General features: G+C 34.6%; 1 protein-coding gene across 2 annotated transcripts in view; it reads right to left on the reverse strand.

The window, feature by feature from the left end:
- The window catches only part of csnk1da (casein kinase 1, delta a), a 37,132-nt gene extending 24,540 nt beyond the window's left edge, over nt 1-12,592 (reverse strand). The window contains exon 1 of one of the 2 annotated variants that reach the window (XM_005163988.6): nt 12,119-12,592. In XM_005163988.6, the coding sequence (XP_005164045.1) occupies nt 12,119-12,194 (76 nt within the window). In that variant the 5' untranslated portion in view covers nt 12,195-12,592. 2 annotated transcript variants of the gene reach the window in all.
- Between the last annotated feature and the right edge of the window lie 8,066 nt (nt 12,593-20,658).

The following is a 20,658-nucleotide window of genomic DNA, read 5'->3' on the forward strand; positions in this document are numbered from 1 at the left end:
TTTTTATGTTTATGTTTCCAACACTCATACAACTGAAATGCTATGGTGGGAACTTTTCAGGAAGCTTACACAAATGCCATTGTTCACCTTTTACATCAACTGCAGCATGGAAAACTTCAACAAAGAATGAGAAGAAGAAAAAAAAACACTATTAACAGCTATACTTTCAGAAAACATGGAAGATTAGGTCCAACAAGCTCAGGATAAAGTCTCTCCAAACAGCTAAATTCCTTGCTTCCCTCTTTTCTTTAATTGAAAATGCCAGATGATCCATCATAAAACTAACCAAACAGACATCCAGCCGTTATGGAACTAAATCACAAGACTGCCATCAGCTTTTTCAATGTGTAGAGAGAGTGTTACATCAGGATGTTTGATGACTATTCTACTGCTAAAAGCTCCTCCACAATAGTGTGATAGTGACGTGCAATGCGCGTCTACAAAAATGTCCAATATTTGACATGCGGCATGAATCATACAGCTCACAGTTAGCGCAATAATTAGATCAAAATTACATAAACAACTAGATATTTACTACAGTAGAGTAAAACTTTTCATAATGGTTAAAAACAATTGAAATGTTACATCAGAAAACAATATAATATCAAGAATCAACAACAACATAATATCAACAATCAACAACAACAAGCAAGGCAGACAGACACTACAACTGTCATACACGAGTATGAAAAACACACGGAGTGCAAAAAAACTTCGCACATCAGATCCTGTCAGAGCCTGTGCCAGGAGGTTTCTCTTGAACTCAATTATTAAATATGGTTTCGATGCCTGAAGCAAGCTGTTTATTTTTATATGTAAATCAATGCTACACCAGGACCATGCTGGAGAGGAGCTGGGTTCATTACTCTCCTGTTAAAGGGTACTTATATACCTAGACGCTCGTTTTGGAACCAGTCTCATTTGCTTAGTTAGCGCGGTTCGTTTGGCAGACGTGAATCCAGCAATCGCACTTGGATCCATGCCAAATCAATAGATCCGAGATCGCCTGAATTATTTTTTAATTGAAAGAACTCTGGAGCGGATCGATTGAAGTGAGAAAGCAATATACGATCACACAAACTAATGAATCAGGCTATATCACAGTGTATTCTGAATATGTAATGGCTATATGAAGAGAGAATTATGAGTAGGGCGGGATGTCATTCCTACTGGTAAATAACATGCATTTCATATCAAATACAAAAGTGAAAGCATGCTGAAATATTAACGAGAGATGTTTATCTGTTAACCAAAATAGACTAAAAATATTTTTTCTGTATTTTAACCTTACAATATTTTGTATTACACCTATTGTTTTGTTCATTTCTGCACAGATATCTCGAAAGAAAGACCAACATTGATCTGCTTCATGATCTGACTGCAGTCTCCACGCAATAACCAACGTATGACAGCTGAGCGGAATCCGTGGGATTCTGAAAAATAAACTCTGAAACTCTGACCAATGGGTGGAGAGTTTACTCGCACTTGACATGTTATATCAGTTTAGGTCCATTTAGAAACTTTGCCGTGTGAAAGGGAACAGCACCAAGCACAAAAATAAGCATTACAACAACTTTTAATCCCTCTTAACACCTCAAGTCATGTCAAATAAAGTTCTAGCCACATCTCTTCCAGAACTATCATGATGTATTTCCACTTTGAAATACGCTTTAAGTGGCACAAGTAGTACCAGCTTCACAGGACATCAACTGCCATCGCTCATGGAAAAGACTAGGTGGCTAAACAGGCCAAATGCTCTGATGATGGTCCACGCGATACGTTTCTGGTGACTGTGACCCTTTCAATCACAGCTGTAGTGGTTTTCCCACAGTCCCTGAATCCTTAAACCCTGTGGGCACTGCCGTGTCAGAGTGGTATAACAATCAATAAATGTCAATACTCCTGAAAATAACATGACTGGTCAAAGCTGCTAATGCACGCACTGCCTAACCCAATCAGCTTAAATGAAGACACACATTAAAGCTTATCATATGTACAAAAGCATGAAGAAACAACAGTTCTCACAACTGAAAAGTTACAAAATGTTTCGCTTTTAAAAGGAGTAAAACTTTGGTTCAGACCAAACAACGGCTAGGTTTTGAATTAAATTAAACAGAGTCCATTGTTAGGGATTGCAAGATTTCCCCGTCACACACCAGGGAGACCTGGCTGCACAGCTACAATTGTCCTGGCTTTTTTAGTCTCAAATTATGAGTGCATTCACGAGGAAAAAGAAAAAGCTACACATCAGATACATAGAGGTATATGACTATATTAAACATGAACAAAGCCTGGGAACCTGATCAGACCTACCAGAACAAGCAAACACCATGAACTCATGCAAACAAACAAGGATGAATTCAACCATTTTCCTCCAAACACACACACACTAAGTCCATAATTATGTAAATGGTATGCAATTTATCCAAGAAAAAAAAAGTCACCATTTACTCAATTTCAAAGTGGTTTCAAACCTTTCTGTTTTTTTTTAAACGCAAAATAAAGTATATTGAAGAATGGTGGTAGCCAGCAGCCATTGACTTTCATGCAAATAAATACGTTGGAAGTCAATGCCTAAGTGGTAGCCAATCCCTCTTGTCCAACAGAATAATAAATAGAAACAGCTTTGGAAGAGTAATAACAATAGTAGAAGCAAATTTTTGATAAACAATGTCAGTGAATACAGGCTATTTTTGTTTGACATTGAGAGGACTGAAGGCCCCTTCATATCAAAAACATTAAGACAACCAACTATATTTTCACCAAACATGACCTCATATGCGTGTTTTTTTCTGCAGCTTGCCACTTTAAATGTGTAATTTTTAATGCCAAAGTATGCACATTTTGACAGGTAGAGGATATACATTTAAAACCACAATGGTGTAGCTCCCAATTGTTCAGAGGAGCATGGAATGATGGGAAATGTCATCTCCAACTCCACCACTGATGAAACGATTGAAACAAGATTGTGAATTGGATAAAGTTCTTTAAGTGCTGCATTTAATGACAAGAATTAAGTTTATTATAACAAATTAGCTGTAAATGAAATGAGTAAATTGTTAGCCATAAATATTACTGTATGTGTACAAATCAACAATGATAACCCAGGAAATAATGACATACCCAAAAATTGAACAAAAGCAAGTAATATCTGTCAATAAAAAAAAGAATACTGAATTTATTTACATGCCATATACCGGATGTGTTAAACAGTGTCAAAAACAAATCACAAATCAAATGCATTAACACTGCACTTAAACCTAATAAATGCAAACAGTTGAACACATAATTTTGCAAGCTGAATTGAAGCTTCAATACAAATTAGGATTATGCACTCAACATAAAAAACACTTGATCGTTTGTCAGATACATCTTTTGTAACATTATGTTGCAGGGAGACACAGAGAGATCTCCTCCAGAAGTACCAGTGTCATATACTAGGGCTGTACGATTAATTGATATGAAATCACAATCATAATTAAATCAAAAGCTAAAACTGGCATAAACATTTTGTCAGGCAAATACATGCGTTTAAACACAAGCAAAGCTCCTCCAAAGGCCAGAGGGTGCTCTCACGCACTGAAACTCCAAATGTCCAGATAGATGACCAGGAAATTCCCATATTGGCTGCTGAAAATATGTAAGATTCAACAGCTTTCATTGATTTAGTGTGACCAATAAAAACACGACACTGCAATCACCTCACACAATGATTTATTTCGAACAATGAAGCTATTATTTGAGATTTCTATTATGAAAAAACATGTTGGTATGGCTGGGCGATTTAGCTTAAAATCAAAATCTCGATTAATTGTACTTTTTTCTTTTTAAATAAATTGCCCTCATAGTTCACACTCACAGAGAAGTTTTGTACAGGTAATATGCTCAGAATACAAGTTTGTGTTTTTGGTTGAAATTGCAATTTTCTCGTCTCACAAATCGTTCAAAACCTTTGGGATATTGTATGTACTCAACTGAACAAAATACAAAACTGTTCTAGCGTCTTTTGGAATTTTTTTATTAAAAAGTGTACATACTATACTGTCAAAGAGATGATTATGGTTGGAAAAAATTCATGCCTGTAATTTTAATGATGACAAGAATGATAAACGTCAAAATCACTTTCACGTTTTGTAGTTGCAGTTTGAAATCCTGTAAGCTTTTATTCTGAAAACTATACATGCGAACAGGCCTTAATGTAAATGCTCTGCTTTATACTGTGCATTTCTCGCTAAAATGTCTGCCCTTGATCTTTATGCACTTCATGCCTCCATAAACATGTTGCACCACCAATGGAGAATATCAAAGAGTGCAAAGACATGTACAGTGGAATTTGATTTGCCTGGGCACATTAGCAGAGAGAATGTTCATCCTCCCCTCCCTCCTGACAGTAGAGAGAACATGTTTAGACGCATCCACTCAACACACAAGTAAACACAAAAGGAACCCATCCTTAACACAGCTGTCTACGTGCACATGGTTCAACAGCGAATGACACAAATGACTTCCACGCCCATGGTGACATTCCTGTCACTGCATATCAATCATGGTCTCGAGCTCTTTTTATCTTCTTGCAAATCTGGTTCCTTCGAAGACATTATTATTTTTTCCTTTAAGAGGAAAAAGTGCATTAATTTCCAGGGGAAGCCTTCCATGATGTAATCTTGGAGATCAATAAAAGTCAGCCATCCACCCCCCCAATGCAGGCAGCTGGCATTTTTCTCAACCCCCATCCCGCACACCAGGCCCTGGGCCCTCCAGAGGGATTGAGGGTTCGGCCTGAGCCTGTCTGGAGAACAAATTGGTTGCACTCATCTCATTCATGTGCATATGCTCAAATTCATTTTGCGTGACTGTGAGCTTGTTGGTTTGTGCAGTGCAGAAACAGATGGATACACTCGTATTGCAGTGTTGAGATCCAATTCACTAGTGAAAGATTTACAAAATAAGCTTCTCTGGTAAACGAGAGAACAGCGTTTCAAAAATGTGTGGGCCTAAATAAATATGTCAGAGACCTAAAAAAAGGGTCTACAAAAGATGAAAACAGTGGGTGATAAACAACAAATCATTCTAGGTTATTATCTGATAGTGTTTGGACGACACTATGGTTTTTGAGTCATGGATTGGACTATTGTTCGCATCAGCAAAAAAAGGGAGATGACAAATGTCAATTGCTTTCCATTTTTACAGAAACATAACTGCAAAAACTTTTGGTTATATCAAACAACTTAGAGCCTGTATTTTTAATCAAAATAAAAATCAAGAAAAAAACAGCTGAAAAAAAAAAGGAAAATATTCAAGATGAAAAATGATTTTTGCTACTGTTGCTGATAATGCTAAATATAGAAATCTAATATCTTGTACAACAGATCATATTTATTTTCAATTAAGGACAATTCAATTCAAAAATAAAACTTCATATTTCATTATAAGGTGGATCATTTTTGAAAACCTATTCAGTGACATTATTTTGATGGTTGTTTGTCACCACCCATTGGTTACACAATATAATTGCTACAACATTCACCAGCGCCAAGTTGCATTAAACGGTGATTTAAATCTTTTTTACCATAAACATAAGTGTTATTATCTAAACTATAAACTGTTCTCCCAGTACTTCTGTGCTATTTAATTTTCTGTAACTAACTGAAAAAGTGTAAAAACTATGGGTGTAACGATACACTCAGCTCACGATACAATATGTATCACGATATAATGTTCACGATTTGATATGTATCACGATATTTGGAATCAAAATTAAAAATTAAAATGAAATGCAAATTTTTTTTTTATTTATTTAATTACCAAGTAAACTATTTTTTATGTATTTATTTTGTTTCAACTTGTTAAACTAAACCTTCTTTAAGAAAATAAATTAAACAGGACTGTCTCTGGAAAATAAAACCATTTAAAAACTTCTTAGAAAATATTATTGAAATTATTCAATTCAATTGAATTTAACAGTAAGAGCTTAAGGCTTTGCTTGGTCACTTGCGTTTTTTGTGTGTGCAATCTACATTTCCAGGTAATCAGCAGTTCTATAAGATAATCCTGAACTTATGTGTATCTGTCTGAGAGGTTTTTATGGATGGCTTTCTTCATGTTGGGCATGATGAGTGACAGGGTGGCCGTCTTTTCATTACACAGGACAGTCGTGGCTCTTTTCAGCAGTTTAGGCAGGTTTACTATTTCTTCGGCGTAGCTGATGTCGGCGCTATCAAGTATATCATGTTAACGTGCATTTTTGTGTACCTCTGTACTCAAAAGAGTTCATGCTCGTCATAATCATAACTCTAAAATGCGATATGATTATATAAATAATGTGCACGCTTTCGGTTTCATTTCCACTGCTGTTCACACTTCCCACGCGGCTCCTGAACGATCACTCTGTTACACAAACTGAATGTTGTTCACTACTTTATTACCTGTTAGTCACAACCTGCAGGTTCTGTTCACTGAAGCAGACGCGCGTGCATCTATCATAGTCCGCCCTCTGTAACAGCTCACGGTCAGCTCACGTCATGTGTGATTTTGCGGCCGCCAATACATCATTATATGAAGACAGAATGATATTTTAGGGTAAATTGTACCTTATAAATACAGTATGTGACTTTCAACACCATTAGGAGGTATCCATGTCGCTGTGCAAAGTAAATCACTGTGAAGACTTTAAAACTTCGGCTATGTTTGACCCAGTATGCGTGTAGAAAAGCGGACGAGTCTAAAGCAATGACTGTACAACCGAAATGTTGCCAGACGTCTGATTTTGAGAGGATGGGCCATCCACTATTTCAACTCCACTCATCTTGGTCTGCTAACATTACTGCTGCTGCAATCGGAACTCACATGCGACAGCAGGTGGAACGTAGTTCACGTGCAAACAGCTCAACTAATAAGAGAAAACGGACGTCATATCGTAATCAAATCATCATAACGCCACGATGCATATTGTGACATTTTTGCATCGCAATAAATCGTACAACGATAAATCGTTACACCCCTAGTACACCCACTGAATCTCTCTTGATCAAATGCAGATTTAAATGCAGCGCTTTGAAGGATTAATAAACATTTGCAAATCATTATCATTTATCATTCATGTTGCACAGATTTGAATTGAGATCACAATCTTTTAATGTTTATTTGTGCAGCTTAAACTGAATGCATTAATGCAGGCTAAACAAATGGTGACAGAAAACACCTTAAATTAATGACCTAAGAAAGCATTTAGGTAGGTCCTACCACAACTTTTTTCCATCATCATTATATTGTACAGGAAAGTCGAAATGCTTTCATATACATTATTAGAATAACGCGAGAGGCAATCTATCTGCAATTGTTATGTGTTGGATTAACTTAAAAGGTCAAAAGATGTTATTAATCCATGGGCCATGTGCATTCCGAACTGTGGGTTATGATCTATATGGATTTTGTACGGAAACTGCTTTTCTATATGAACTTTAAGATGTAATTTACTCTGAATTTACTTTAATTTTCTGCATCATTGCTCCAGTCCCTCATGATCCTTCTGCAATCATTCTATTTAGTTGATATAATTAAGTTAAGTTTTTTTTTTTTATGTTTGACAACAATGTCAATATTTTTGTCACTTTTGCTAAATCATCTGCTAAATTCACATTTAAACATGTACACTAACCACACACTAATGATGTTAAACAATTTATTTATGTCAATACAAGCAAGTATTTTCAGTTATTTTCTATAGTTCTCTTCAAGGCTTAATTTATTAAATTTCATCTATGTTTGTGCCACATGACTGACTGCAAACTAGCTAACCACTTATTAGCTAACTATATCACATATTAGCATGCTAAATGCTAAACATTAAACACTCCTAAGCAAAGGAGTAATTACACGTCCTTGTACCAGTCCACAGCCAAAGCAAATTCTACATTTAAGTCTAAAAAACTGCATGTTAGAAAACTGCATTAATCAAGTACACACACAGTTTTGTTGTCCAATTACCAGTATAATTCCCAATTTAATGCGCATCCCAAGGAGGTTGGTTACTGGAGATGGAAAAATGCATATCTTGCCACTAAAAACACTCTTAGCTGCTTGATTTAACAAGCCACAAGACAGACGCATGTTTTCATGAGAGCTCTGTGAGCATTTCTCCCTGTATGGTTCATGTTGACTGGCCAATGCTGTACTTTTTAAGAGGCTTGGTACAGAGAGCATGTGTTGTTGATCAGATCGGTCTGGCCTCCTTCAGCCCCAGCTGGAGTTTGTCAGGATCTGCCTCCCCAGGTGTGGGGATATTGGGAGTCTTTACATAAGCCCCTTAGTGAGTACATGGACATGACTGTTCCCAGTACACCAGCTGAATCACCATTGTTGCATAACAACATTTAGGGTCTTTGTAATTCACACACTAGGATCGTATTATTGATCAGTGTTGGGGAAAGTTACTTTAGAAAGTAATGGATTACAATATTCAGTCACTCCCCAAAGAAGTATAACTAGTTGCGTTACTTTTTATAGTAACTAATGTGTTACGTTACTTTTAAGTTACTTTTAATTACCTGGCTGAGGCTTGATCTCTTTCAGAACTTTTTTTTTTCTTTTTTTTAATAGAGGAGCTCTACAATTAACCACACACTGTATAGCCTTCATTTACCATAAAAAAACACATTAAAATATATTTTAGGGCAATGTTACCTGAGCACTTCCTTTCCCCAGAGCTCCACATGGCATATTTACAGATTATTGAAATCTGTAAATACTTTTCTTCGATGCGTTCAAAATAATATAGCCACTCAATAATAAAGCCAATTCAGTATTTTATTTTTAAAAGCTAATTATTAAACTAAAAAGTAACACCATTTATAAAAAAGTAACTCAAATATTATGACTTTTATTTTGTCAGTAATGCACTACTTTACTCGTTACTAAAATTAAAATTACTAAATAACATGGGTTATTTGTAATGCATTACCTGCAACACTGCTTTTGAGCATTAATGCAAAAGTGGCATCATAGGACGTGTGTAACATATGACTTTAGCTAAGTGACAACTAGGATTAACACAATCCAGATTAAAAAAACCTAAGCAAATTATGTATTTGATATGGAATGTAATGTAATTAATAATTCTGGATTATTAACTCAAAACTAGTGCTATGAATATAAAACTGCATTATAAGAGAAAAACTGCCATGTTTTTGTTACACACCAAAAATTGTCAAATTGACACTAATAAACAATTGTGCAACAAAACGCATAAGAAATAATAATTGAAATAATCTATTAAAATACCAAATTAGCATGCATGCTGAATGGTTGTTGTTTGTCTTTGCATTGCTTATCTGCTTGTTAAATCATAATGTATGAAATACTGTTTCTGGACCCAATAAGCTACTCGTTTGAAATGAGAAAATATTCGATTATGACCACCTTTAAGTCATATCACACATTAAATAGAATTTTATATAAAATCATGGTGTACACAACAGTCTCTGGACTTGCTGCATCACAGACACCAATATTTTAACAATTTATAAAAAAAAAAAACTAATCAGTTTCTGGCCATCAGATATTAGACATGGATATATACATCGTGACCGTGATTTTGAAAGCATTACATCACTTTGTAAACATTTAATATTACCATTTGTTGAGTCTCCCCATATAGTTTGATATGGCGCTTGGTCCCGGAAGCAGCTTCGCATGACGTCATTCATGTTCACGTCGTTGTTCTACTATATTTTTCTAATAATTGCTATTAAGGGATGTGAAATTTTTTTAAAGGATAGGTTGTGTTCTACTTTATACAAAATATTGCATATTATACATTAGAGCTGTGCAATAAATCAAAATCGAACCGCAATTTAAAACGTCGTAATTATTTAAATGGCAAAAGGCTGCAAAATAAAGTATATAGGTATAAACAAAAATAATGAATAACATCTGAGGAGAAGTGCTTCAAAACCAATCCGCTATGCATCAGAAAATTAAACATGCTAGACTTCCTGCAATGGAGTCGTGAGGCATCGCAAACATGGTATTGGTTGTTGTGAACTGTGCCATTACACGAAAAAAAAAAAAAACGATTGAATTTTGTGTCTCGACGCCCATTTTTTGCTTACGACTCCCCACGACAACCTACGTCAAGGAAATTTTTAAGATCTGTAACAGAATTGTTGATACGGCTAAAAATTAAAAAAATGCAATTAGATAGCCCTATTATACAATTTGCCCACTTTTATTTTACATTGAAAATAAAAAGTGTGCTAGAAAAAAAAAATTATTATTATGATTTGTCAACCTTACACTTAGACTGATTACATTTTATAATTTTATTTTTATGCAGTCCAATGATTAAACAAATGTTTAATTGAAGAAAAATAGACTTAAAAAATAAGAAATAAATCAGATTTCACTAGGTCCTAGTAGCCCAATTACAGAGTGCATGTTGAAGCATGATGCCCGTTTAGAGCATGCCATCCTGCAACAGATACAAACAAAGGGCCCAGTTTTTATGTAAACAGCCACACAAAAATTAGCTGATCTAATTTCTCCTACTTTGTTTGCAAACTCCAATGATCTTCTGCAAAAAAATAAATAAAATAAAAGGGTTGGGTAATTCTGAAAGAACATATTGGGCGGCTTATCACTTCAGATTTAGGATCTTGCTTTGGAACCAATGATTGTTTTTAAGCTGTTACTGGAGAAAAGTACAGAGAGGAGGCGTGGAGTGTTTCTCCACCAAAGTACAGCCGAGAACATATCATAAACACAACTCTGGCCAGCAATGAGATCATTGTACACAACTCCGACTGCGAAAAAAAAACGAAAGAGTTGAGCAAGAGCAAAGCTTATCGAGCCACAAGAGACCATATGCATCCCATATTGCATTTGAACAAACTTTGCAAACCATACAGGCCTAAGCAGGATGCTTCAAAAGAAACCGAAATACACAAACACTGGTTGTTCAGAATGGCAAAAAAACTGACTAATGCCTTCATTGTGGTGGCAATGAAGACAACTTAAGGAAGGTACATTAAAGGCAGCTGTCCGTAACAATACTCTGTAGCCTCGGGTCTTCAAAACCAATGACGAAAGCAAATATTACATCATCAGCGCCTTTCACAAGAACCTGTCTAAGTTAAGTTGAAACTCGCACGCAAAAGAAACTTGCCAGCCAGTTCAAGTTGAGCATAAACATCCTTTATAAAAGGTTCTTGCAATTAAACCAACTTTACTACCAACATGTAGAAACAACTCAAAAGCTGCAAAGATCTCATCATACTAACAATGTACAAATAATATAGTCTACTTGTGACAAAGTACTTCCCTTCCTCTTCTGTCAGTAATTTCACAGTAATAATCAGTAAGATATACAATTCTACTTGTGTGTTGACAGATACCAAACTGGTGAAAATATTACACGTCTGAGACACAAAATTACTCATTAAACTTTTTGATTTGCAACAACATATTACAAGGGACTTTTTCACTACTACAAATTAATGAACGAAATTAGATTACACATTATTTTAAAATAAGAGACTCCTCAAAACACTTAGGAAACAAATGCTGATAAACAAGTTATAACCTTTAAATGTAGTCGACATGTCAGCAATACAAATGCAGAAGTGCTCTTATAACAAGCACTAAAACTGAACTGTCTCTAACTTGCCTAACGTTATAATTTAATCTTTTTTGTAGTAGTTGTAGTAGTAGTAGTAGTACTTAACGTTACACCAAACAGCAAGACTTCAACACTGGAATTAGTATTGGTTTTTGACGATATAATATATAAGGGTTTAAGAGACTTTACTCTTGTGAACTGTATTTCACTGGTAATGGTGTCATGTAATGACCATAACAAGATTCGTTTACAAACAAACACAGACCTAATGCTAGGTTTAACTAATCTTTAACTGACGTGTTAAACTAGCATCAAAATAGCGAAGGTTAGTGGGGGTTTTCTGGCTTTCCTGAATAGGACCCTCAGTAGCAGCTGACTGAGGGACACAGGGAATGGGAATCCGTTTGACGTTTCAAAACAAAATACGAGGTGTACTTTCATTAAACTGACAGGTAAATATCGACACTCTCAATGAATAAATAAATCAATCAAACAATCACTTACCCAAATAAATGTCACCAAAGGATCCAGAGCCAATTTTTCTTCCCAGTCTGTATCGGTTTCCTACTCTCAATTCCATGGTAAATGGCTAAACGAGAAAGCTAGCAATTAAGCTAGCTTCAGCTGGAAATATTTAAACGATGTATGTTCGGAGTGTTCAATAAAAACAGCGGAAATCCCGTCTTTGTTATCCGTCTATTCTTCTGTCTCTCCCAGCCAGAATCCCCTTATACAGCCAGCTAGCTTGCTAATTCCCTTCACAGTAGCTACCCAATTTTCACCAGTCGTTTTCAAACATTCCGAACCGGTAACTATCAAAATATTAGGCTCGTTAAAAAGAGTAAAGTGTGAACTTTATGCTCCGGTAAGTTTCGAACTGAAAATGCTCTGTTTAAAAAAGGATGAAGCCGGATTTTGAGAGCGACTCCTTCCTAGTTCTGCTGGCCCTGTATCTACCATTTACTCTGTGTATCTGCTACAACAGAGGCTCCATCAGTTGACTAATCCAGCCGACTGTCGTGACGTCACTTCCCGTAGCAACATCGAGCCACTGGAAAATCTCCGAGCCGAGACAACAAACGGTGCGCTGCTGGGGTTTCTATTGTTAAAATGTGTTGATGTTTGGAAACATTCATGAGCTTTAGTGATACAGGAACTGTGTTTAGTTGAAGAGTTAGCATTTTAAACTTATCTTCAATTAAAGTGTTTACTACCCATTCATGTTTAGACACACGTAAATTAATAATTTGTTACCCAGGACCTCAAAACCAGTAAAGTATACATTTTTTAGACTAAAGCTTTGGATTGATATGGTAGGAAAAGATAACATGTTTAGCCCGAGATACAACTTAAAAATCTGGAATCTGATAAAAAAAAATCTAAATATGGAGCAAATTTTGTTAAAGATAAGTTCTCAGCCATGCATATTACTCATCAAAAAATTAATTATATATATTTACTGTGGGAACTTCACAAAATACCTTCTTGGAACATGATATTCTAATAATTGTAGCCATAAAATTTATAAATTTGACCCATACAATGTATTTTTGATTATTGCTAAAAATATACCTGTGCAACTTAAGATCGGCTTGAGGGTTACAAATGTCAGATTGGTAAACCTGTTTCTCAGTTGTTGTAGCTTAACTAATTATCAGTCTTGATCGAAAACAACAAACTTTTTATATCCACAGGTGTGTTCATCATGATGCTTCTGGAAGATATCTCGCCAAACCAGTTTGTGAAGTCGAAACTAATGTTAAGCACGCAGCTGACGTCTTATCTTCTGTCATGCAATCAAATATAAAACAAGGTTAAGAGACAATATGTATGCAGTAGTTCCTGGTAAGTGCTTTAAACTCAATATTGACTTGATTTATTAACTCCTGAATCCTTAATTGTAAACCTAAAAAATATCATCTCAATTGTTGTTGATAAAAGTACACAAACACTGATGTTCAAAACTGAACATAAACAGTTCAGATTAAACAAACCAATTACATTCAGAGTTCAAACCAACTCAGTTGCTTAAGAATTATAAAGTGGAATGGGTATCACTTTACAATAAGATCTCATTAGTAAACATTAGCTGATGCATTAACTTAGAGGTTCCCAAACTTTTCAGCCCACAACCCCCAAAATAACAATGCCAGTGACTCACGACTTCCACTATTTTCAGAGGTGGTTATAAACAGTAATGTTGAATGCAACAGCTCACACACACACCAATAGGCCTAGCTTAAGATGAGCATATTGACAACCCACACAAAAAGTGCAAAAGTCTAACAACAATATATATTTTTATAGTAATTTATTCATTTGTTTAATTTAATATTAACCTCCCCTAATGAGACTGGTCGGCCAAATATTTACAGCACAAGTCTATTCTTGGTTTAAGTTTGGAGACCACCACTTGGAGATCATCCTCCATGTTCAGTCGTCTGTATTTATTTTTTATGTATTTGAGTGGCATAAAGGTGTCAGAAAGTTTAGAATGGTGCCGTAAAATCAACCTGTTGTAAATGACCCTATTGCTGTGGGGATAATGTAATGTAAAAACTCAGAGTCGCAATCCATTGGTAATGTTTTTTTATCTGATGGCTTTTTATTTGCTTGTTGTATTTTATTGTAACTATTTTTTTAGGTTCTGGATAAAATACAGTAATTTTAATAAAATTGATTAGATTTTTAGAAATCACCATGTGACCCGCTCTCATAGTCTCGCAACCCCGACTTTGGGAACCACTGCACTGCACTTTTTTTCTTGAACCACTAAGATCACCAGTCACAAATTTCTACATTTGTTACCAAATAAATGTAATTGTGTTTAAAACAGGGGTGCCCAAATTTTTTCTTATGAAGGGAGAAAAACAAACCTGAGGGGAGTGGGCTGAAGGTATATATATCAAACAGTATTACAAAGTTGTCATGAGTAAATTCCTATTTTTTAAACAATATTTAAAAATAAATATAAAACATTATTTAACTTTTTTTTACATTTTCTAAGTAACTTATTACATTGAAAGCAATTCCAAATATAACACGTGAACATTTAAATAATTCTAAATCATTTTCAACATTTAATTCAAGCTTGCTTTTTTTGTCAGCTTAACAAAAACAAACAAACAAAAGATTACATTAAACAAGACAATCTCTATTAAAAGCTTTCCCCCGACCCTCCCCTTCATATCCCTCTCTTCTCAGATGGGATGAAGAAAACCAAGGTCATTATGGGCCAACTTTGGCCTCCTGGCCCTAGTTTGGGCATCTCTGGTTTAAAAGTTCTATAAAATAAAATACTTATAACTTTTACAAGGTGTTTTTATCTTAAGTTAAGTTTAAGTATTATTTTATATAATAAACAATTATTGTAAATTGTTACTAAACAATGAATACGCATATAAAGATTCACTTCAGTCAACATGCCGGATTAACATGCATCATGTTAATGTCATGTCTGATATGAAAAAATATTATCATTATATAATATTTTTTTAGAGCAACGCGGTGGCGCAGTAGGTAGTGCTGTCGCCTCACAGCAAGAAGGTTGCTGGTTCGAGCCTCGGTTGGCATTTCTGTGTGGAGTTTACATGTTCTCCCTGCATTGGCGTGGGATTCCTCCGGATGCTCCGCTTTCCCCCACAGTCCAAAGACATATGGAACAGGTGAATTGCGTAGGCTAAATTGTCCGTAGTGTATGTGTGTGAATGAAAATGTATGGGTTACAGCTGGAAGGGCGTCCGCTGCATAAAACATGTGCTGGATAAGTTGGCGGTTCATTCCACTGTGGCGACCCCGAATTAATAAAGGAACTAAGCTGAAAATAAAATGAATGAATGAATGAATATTTTATTATTGAATATTAGCACATTGTAACATTAATAATGACATTTCAAACTAATACGCATATCTACAAGCTGAATATATTAAAAATGTTACTTAATACTGTACAAAATTAGCACCTAAAGGCATGTAAACAATCACATGAAGCAGAATATTGACTCATATAAGCACAAATCATTTCAGTAATTGAAAACAGTCAATAGTTACAGGAATGTATAGCTGCACGTTTTTGCCCCCTCACAAACATATTATATAAGCATTAGTTAAATTACTTAAATTATCTTACTTTAATCAATATCTAAACTTAATCAATATTTTATTAAGTCATTTAAAAAAGCATTAGTACAGTATGATAATATGCAGTTAACTGGGTCCGTGTATCATCCGTTCATTTGATTATTCCTTTTATTACGGAAAACGAAACATCAGAAAAACGATGAATATTTCGTTTTTCAGTTTATTCTGTAGGCAGAAAAAACGGAAACTCATCTGTTATTCTGCTTATTAACTTAAAACGAAATATTAAAACAAACACAAAACCAAAACGAAATAATGAGTCAAAAAATGGTCCGTGTACGGTCCGTGTACATTTTGTTCATTTGTTTTCCATTTTCAAACGGAATAAAGGAAATGAAGAAAACGGCCGTTTTTCCGTTTTTCTTTTGCTCACGAGAAAACGAAAAAACGAGATTTTGGCTGGATTTTCGTTTTTTGGTTTAGGGTAGGAAAACGGATAAACGACTTTAAAATTCATTTTACACATGTAGGCGGTACTGAAACGCCCACTTTCCTCTAATTGGTCAACCAAATCTGCGCTCGTGACGTCACCCTCAAAATAAAAGCCTTACACGCAGGCTTTTAATTATTATTATTTAATTATATATATAAACAAAGTTTACATATTCTATCATTTGAACCACACACAGTTAGCAGGCTTACATTCATTGCGTATGTATAAATTAAATAAAAACGTAAAGCAGTATTCTTAGACATTTGTCATTAAAATAAGGTCATAGTTCACTGCCAAGCTTCTTGCTGCTGTGCACCTGATGCAGAGCAAAGAAAGCCATTTCCGAGGAGCACCTGGTTTACATGATTGTTTCAGAGCTATTGTAGGCCTAAATAATAGCCTACTCTGTATAAAATAATAATTTATTATTATTATTATTATTATTATTATTAGGCCTATTATTATTAGTATTGTTATTATTATTTACTTAGTTATTCAATGGTTGTAAGAACACATTGGACCCTGCATGGGGCTATAATAAATGGTACCATTTGTTTCTATTGGATTTTCTCCTATTTTAATTTAATATATGCCTTTAGCCTATTGTAAATATTTATTTGATAATTAATACTTTTTTATTGCAACGTCAAAGTAGGCCTGTCTTATTATTATTATTTTTTGTTAATATTTTGTCGTTGTTGTTGTTATTATTATTGTAGCAGGGACATAGCCACAGGTGTGGCAGAGTGTGCTGGTGCCACCCAAAGTGGCATCTTGCACCTGAAAATAGATGCCTTCGCGCTCAAGCGCGCGCAAGAAACTTGCACAGGCAAAAGTAATGATGAATGTGTTGAAGGAAAAAAAAACATTCTAATTATTTGTTAATAAAATAGTGCAACATTATTCTCAGTCAGTGTAAGCTGAAAAAATTAAGATCGCCAGCATTTCAAGGGTGGTTTTATTTTTAGTTCATTGCTGTCACGCGCTATATTTCACTAAGGCTGCATGAGACTGCGCATCTTGCTTATTTTCTCTATTTTACATACAGAACATATCATACAGTCCAGGTTCTACCGTTCTAGTGAGTGTGGGGCATTGCTTTACAGTGGTAAAGTGGATTATTTCTTGGCAAATTCATAATGATTCACTTTGTTTAGTAATAAATTTCATAGTTATAAAATAACTACATTTCAAGAATATGTTAACACTTTCAACTATTTAGGATTATTTATTGCATCAAAAGTAATTTCAAAGTAACATTAAATGTACGTATAAACTGCTTAATTTGTGTGTGTAAACACCTAAGATGCAAAAAGCTTATTTAGACCAGAATAGGCCTACTAAATGCAACGGTCAATGTATGTAAACTTATGACCTAAAATGTCTTAAATGACTAAATTTAAGTCTTTTTAAGTTTTTAAATAATTTAAGTTTAACATAAATGATTTAAACTTTAAACTTCAAATTAACAGAGTATGGCAAATAAATTGTTTATTAAATGGAGGTCAGGTGTCTATCTTATTTATAATTATTAAATATTATGACACTATAATTCAGTGGTGTATTGGAGAGTACGCACCTTTTAATTAATTAATTTTAAATAAGTGGTTTATCCTAAATAAAATGCAATGGGATCGGTGTGCAATGAATAGTTTGAAAACCCCTGGTTCAGACTAGACGAGCTAGCTGTCTGTGCGCTGCGCTAATAACTTGGCATTTGCTCTTTTCGGTGCTGCCAGATGCATTTATAGTGCATAAAAAATAAAAAGATAATTCGGTAAAGCGCGCGATGCGCGCAGAATTAAGCGCACTATACGCATATGTCGAATTAAGTTATCTTTTTCTTTAATCAAGACTTTTCCATTCGAGGAATTACAGTTATTAATAGCTTAGTCCTTACAAACGATCAGTTTATAAAATACACAATTTACGGATCAAGCCATAATGAAGAATAAGAAGAATATGCAACGCATAATCCTTGAATGATCAGAGCGCATTTATATAAACTAGCTATTTTATATAATCCATAAATATTAAAAAACATTATACATTTAAAGTAATGGAACATTATATGTTATAAAATCTAAACTATTATTTAGGCTACAGGCTAAATAAAGGCGCCTTTTCGGGGCTGTTCAGCGCGTGCGTTAAAGAAAAGACATGACACAATCTCTATAAAAACTTGTTGTTTATTTACAATATCTAAAGGGATATAAAACATCTAACATGCATCTCCATTCTCAACGAGTTTCTGTGTTCCGAGGTCTCATTCCGAGGTAATCTGTAAATATTCTCATTTGGTTCTGGCACATTCTTGATTAAAGGTGAAACTGACCGGCGCAACGGATGATTTGTCATCTAGAGTGACTACAGTTATAATACAGGTTATGGAACTATTTCACTTTAATTTCATATTATTATTTTATTAAACAAACAAAGCAGTTTTTGTTTTGGCTCTGCATGCAGCGTATTGGATCTTTGAAGCATTGCACTTCAAATGTTATTCCTTTTTTTTTTTTTTTTTTTTGTATTTTTAATATTTTTAATTATACAACACAAAATTGGTTCTAAACAGATACATTTTCCTATAGGCTATGATGAAGTGTATATTTTTGTTCACACAGGTCCTATACAAAACTGTGTGGATGGATGATTTGTTTCTCCGTGAAAATCACTCATTTAATAAGCAAAACAGGCCAAAATGTTGTTTAGCTTGCATCAAACTGGATGGACAATTTACAAACATATTGAATACAAAGGCTGGTTATTTTATGCAATGAGGGACAATAGGCCTATTACAAATTAACGAAAATTATTTGCATATTAAAACGAAAATATATAATACAACAACAGATCCTACCTCGTAAGAAATGACTTTAGATAATGTAAATAAGCATCAAGTTTTTTTTTTTGAGATTGTGTGTCTAATTCAGTAGTGTAGTGCGTTCGCGTGGGTTTCCTCCGGGTGCTCCGGTTTTCCCCACAGTCCAAAGACATGCGGTACAGGTGAATTGGGTAGGCTAAATTGTCCGTTATGTATAAGTGTGTGTGTATGTGTGGATGTTTCCCAGAGATGGGTTGTGGCTGGAAGGGCATCCGCTGCGTAAAAACTTGCTAAATAAGTTGGCGGTTCATTCCGCTGTGGCGACCCCAGATTAATAAAGGGACTAAGCCGACAAGAAAATGAATGAATAATGTGCAATACTAATTTAAAATACTTATCACTAACCTTATATGTGAAATAGCAGGGCCCTCTGTAGCACTTTCTCAAGAAGAGCAAATGTCAAATTATTAGCGCAACGCACATGTAGCGAGCTCATCTGTTTGTCGGAACTACTAGACACAATTTTTTTTTTATCAACTATAATGTGTTTAATTAGTTAATTTGAAATTTATTTCATTATTCCAGCAATAATTGTTGAGTGAAAGAATGCGCTAGAAATATGCATTGCGGCTCCCTTTATTGTAAAGGCTTATTGCACTTAAACTTTTTTAGGTTCGGCTCTCGAATTAGTAAGGTTATGAGTAAATGTTATTTAAAATATTTAAAGCCTGCCATCTAGCCTACAATAACAGCAAATTTAATAATAAAAAAAATAATAAGACAGGCCAACTTTGGCGTTGCAATAAAATAGTATTAATTATCAAATAAATAATTACAATATATAATTAAAATAGGAAGAAATAAATGAAAACAAATGGTACCCTTTGTTTTTATGGCAGGGCCCAAAGTGTTCTTATTCTGGTTCTGCTAACAACTATTAAAAAGAAAGAAAAAAAAACACACCAAACAATAAAAACACTAGTAACTGATAATAATAATGATAATAATAATAATAAGTATTATTATTATTATTATTATAAAGCCCTTGTTCTGAAACAATCATGCAAACCAGGTGCTCCTCGGAAATGGCTATCTTTGCTCTGCATCAGGTGCACAGCAGCAAGAAGCTTGGCAGTGAACTATGACCTTATTTTAATGACAAATGTCTAAGAATACTGCTTTACGTTTTTATTTAATTTATACATACGCAATGAATGTAAGCCTGCTAACTGTGTGTGGTTCAAATGATAGAATATGTAAACTTTGTTTATATATATAATTAAATAATAATAATTAAAAGCCTGCGTGTAAGGCTTTTATTTTGAGGGTGACGTCACGAGCGCAGATTTGGTTGACCAATTAGAGGAAAGTGGGCGTTTCAGTACCGCCTACATGTGTAAAATGAATTTTAAAGTCGTTTATCCGTTTTCCTACCCTAAACCAAAAAACGAAAATCCAGCCAAAATCTCGTTTTTTCGTTTTCTCGTGAGCAAAAGAAAAACGGAAAAACGGCCGTTTTCTCCATTTCCTTTATTCCGTTTGAAAATGGAAAACAAATGAACAAAATGTACACGGACCGTACACGGACCATTTTTTGACTCATTATTTCGTTTTGGTTTTGTGTTTGTTTTAATATTTCGTTTTAAG

The sequence above is a fragment of the Danio rerio genome, chromosome 3 (genome assembly GCF_049306965.1).
Source record: "Danio rerio strain Tuebingen ecotype United States chromosome 3, GRCz12tu, whole genome shotgun sequence".
Lineage (NCBI taxonomy): Eukaryota > Metazoa > Chordata > Actinopteri > Cypriniformes > Danionidae > Danio > Danio rerio.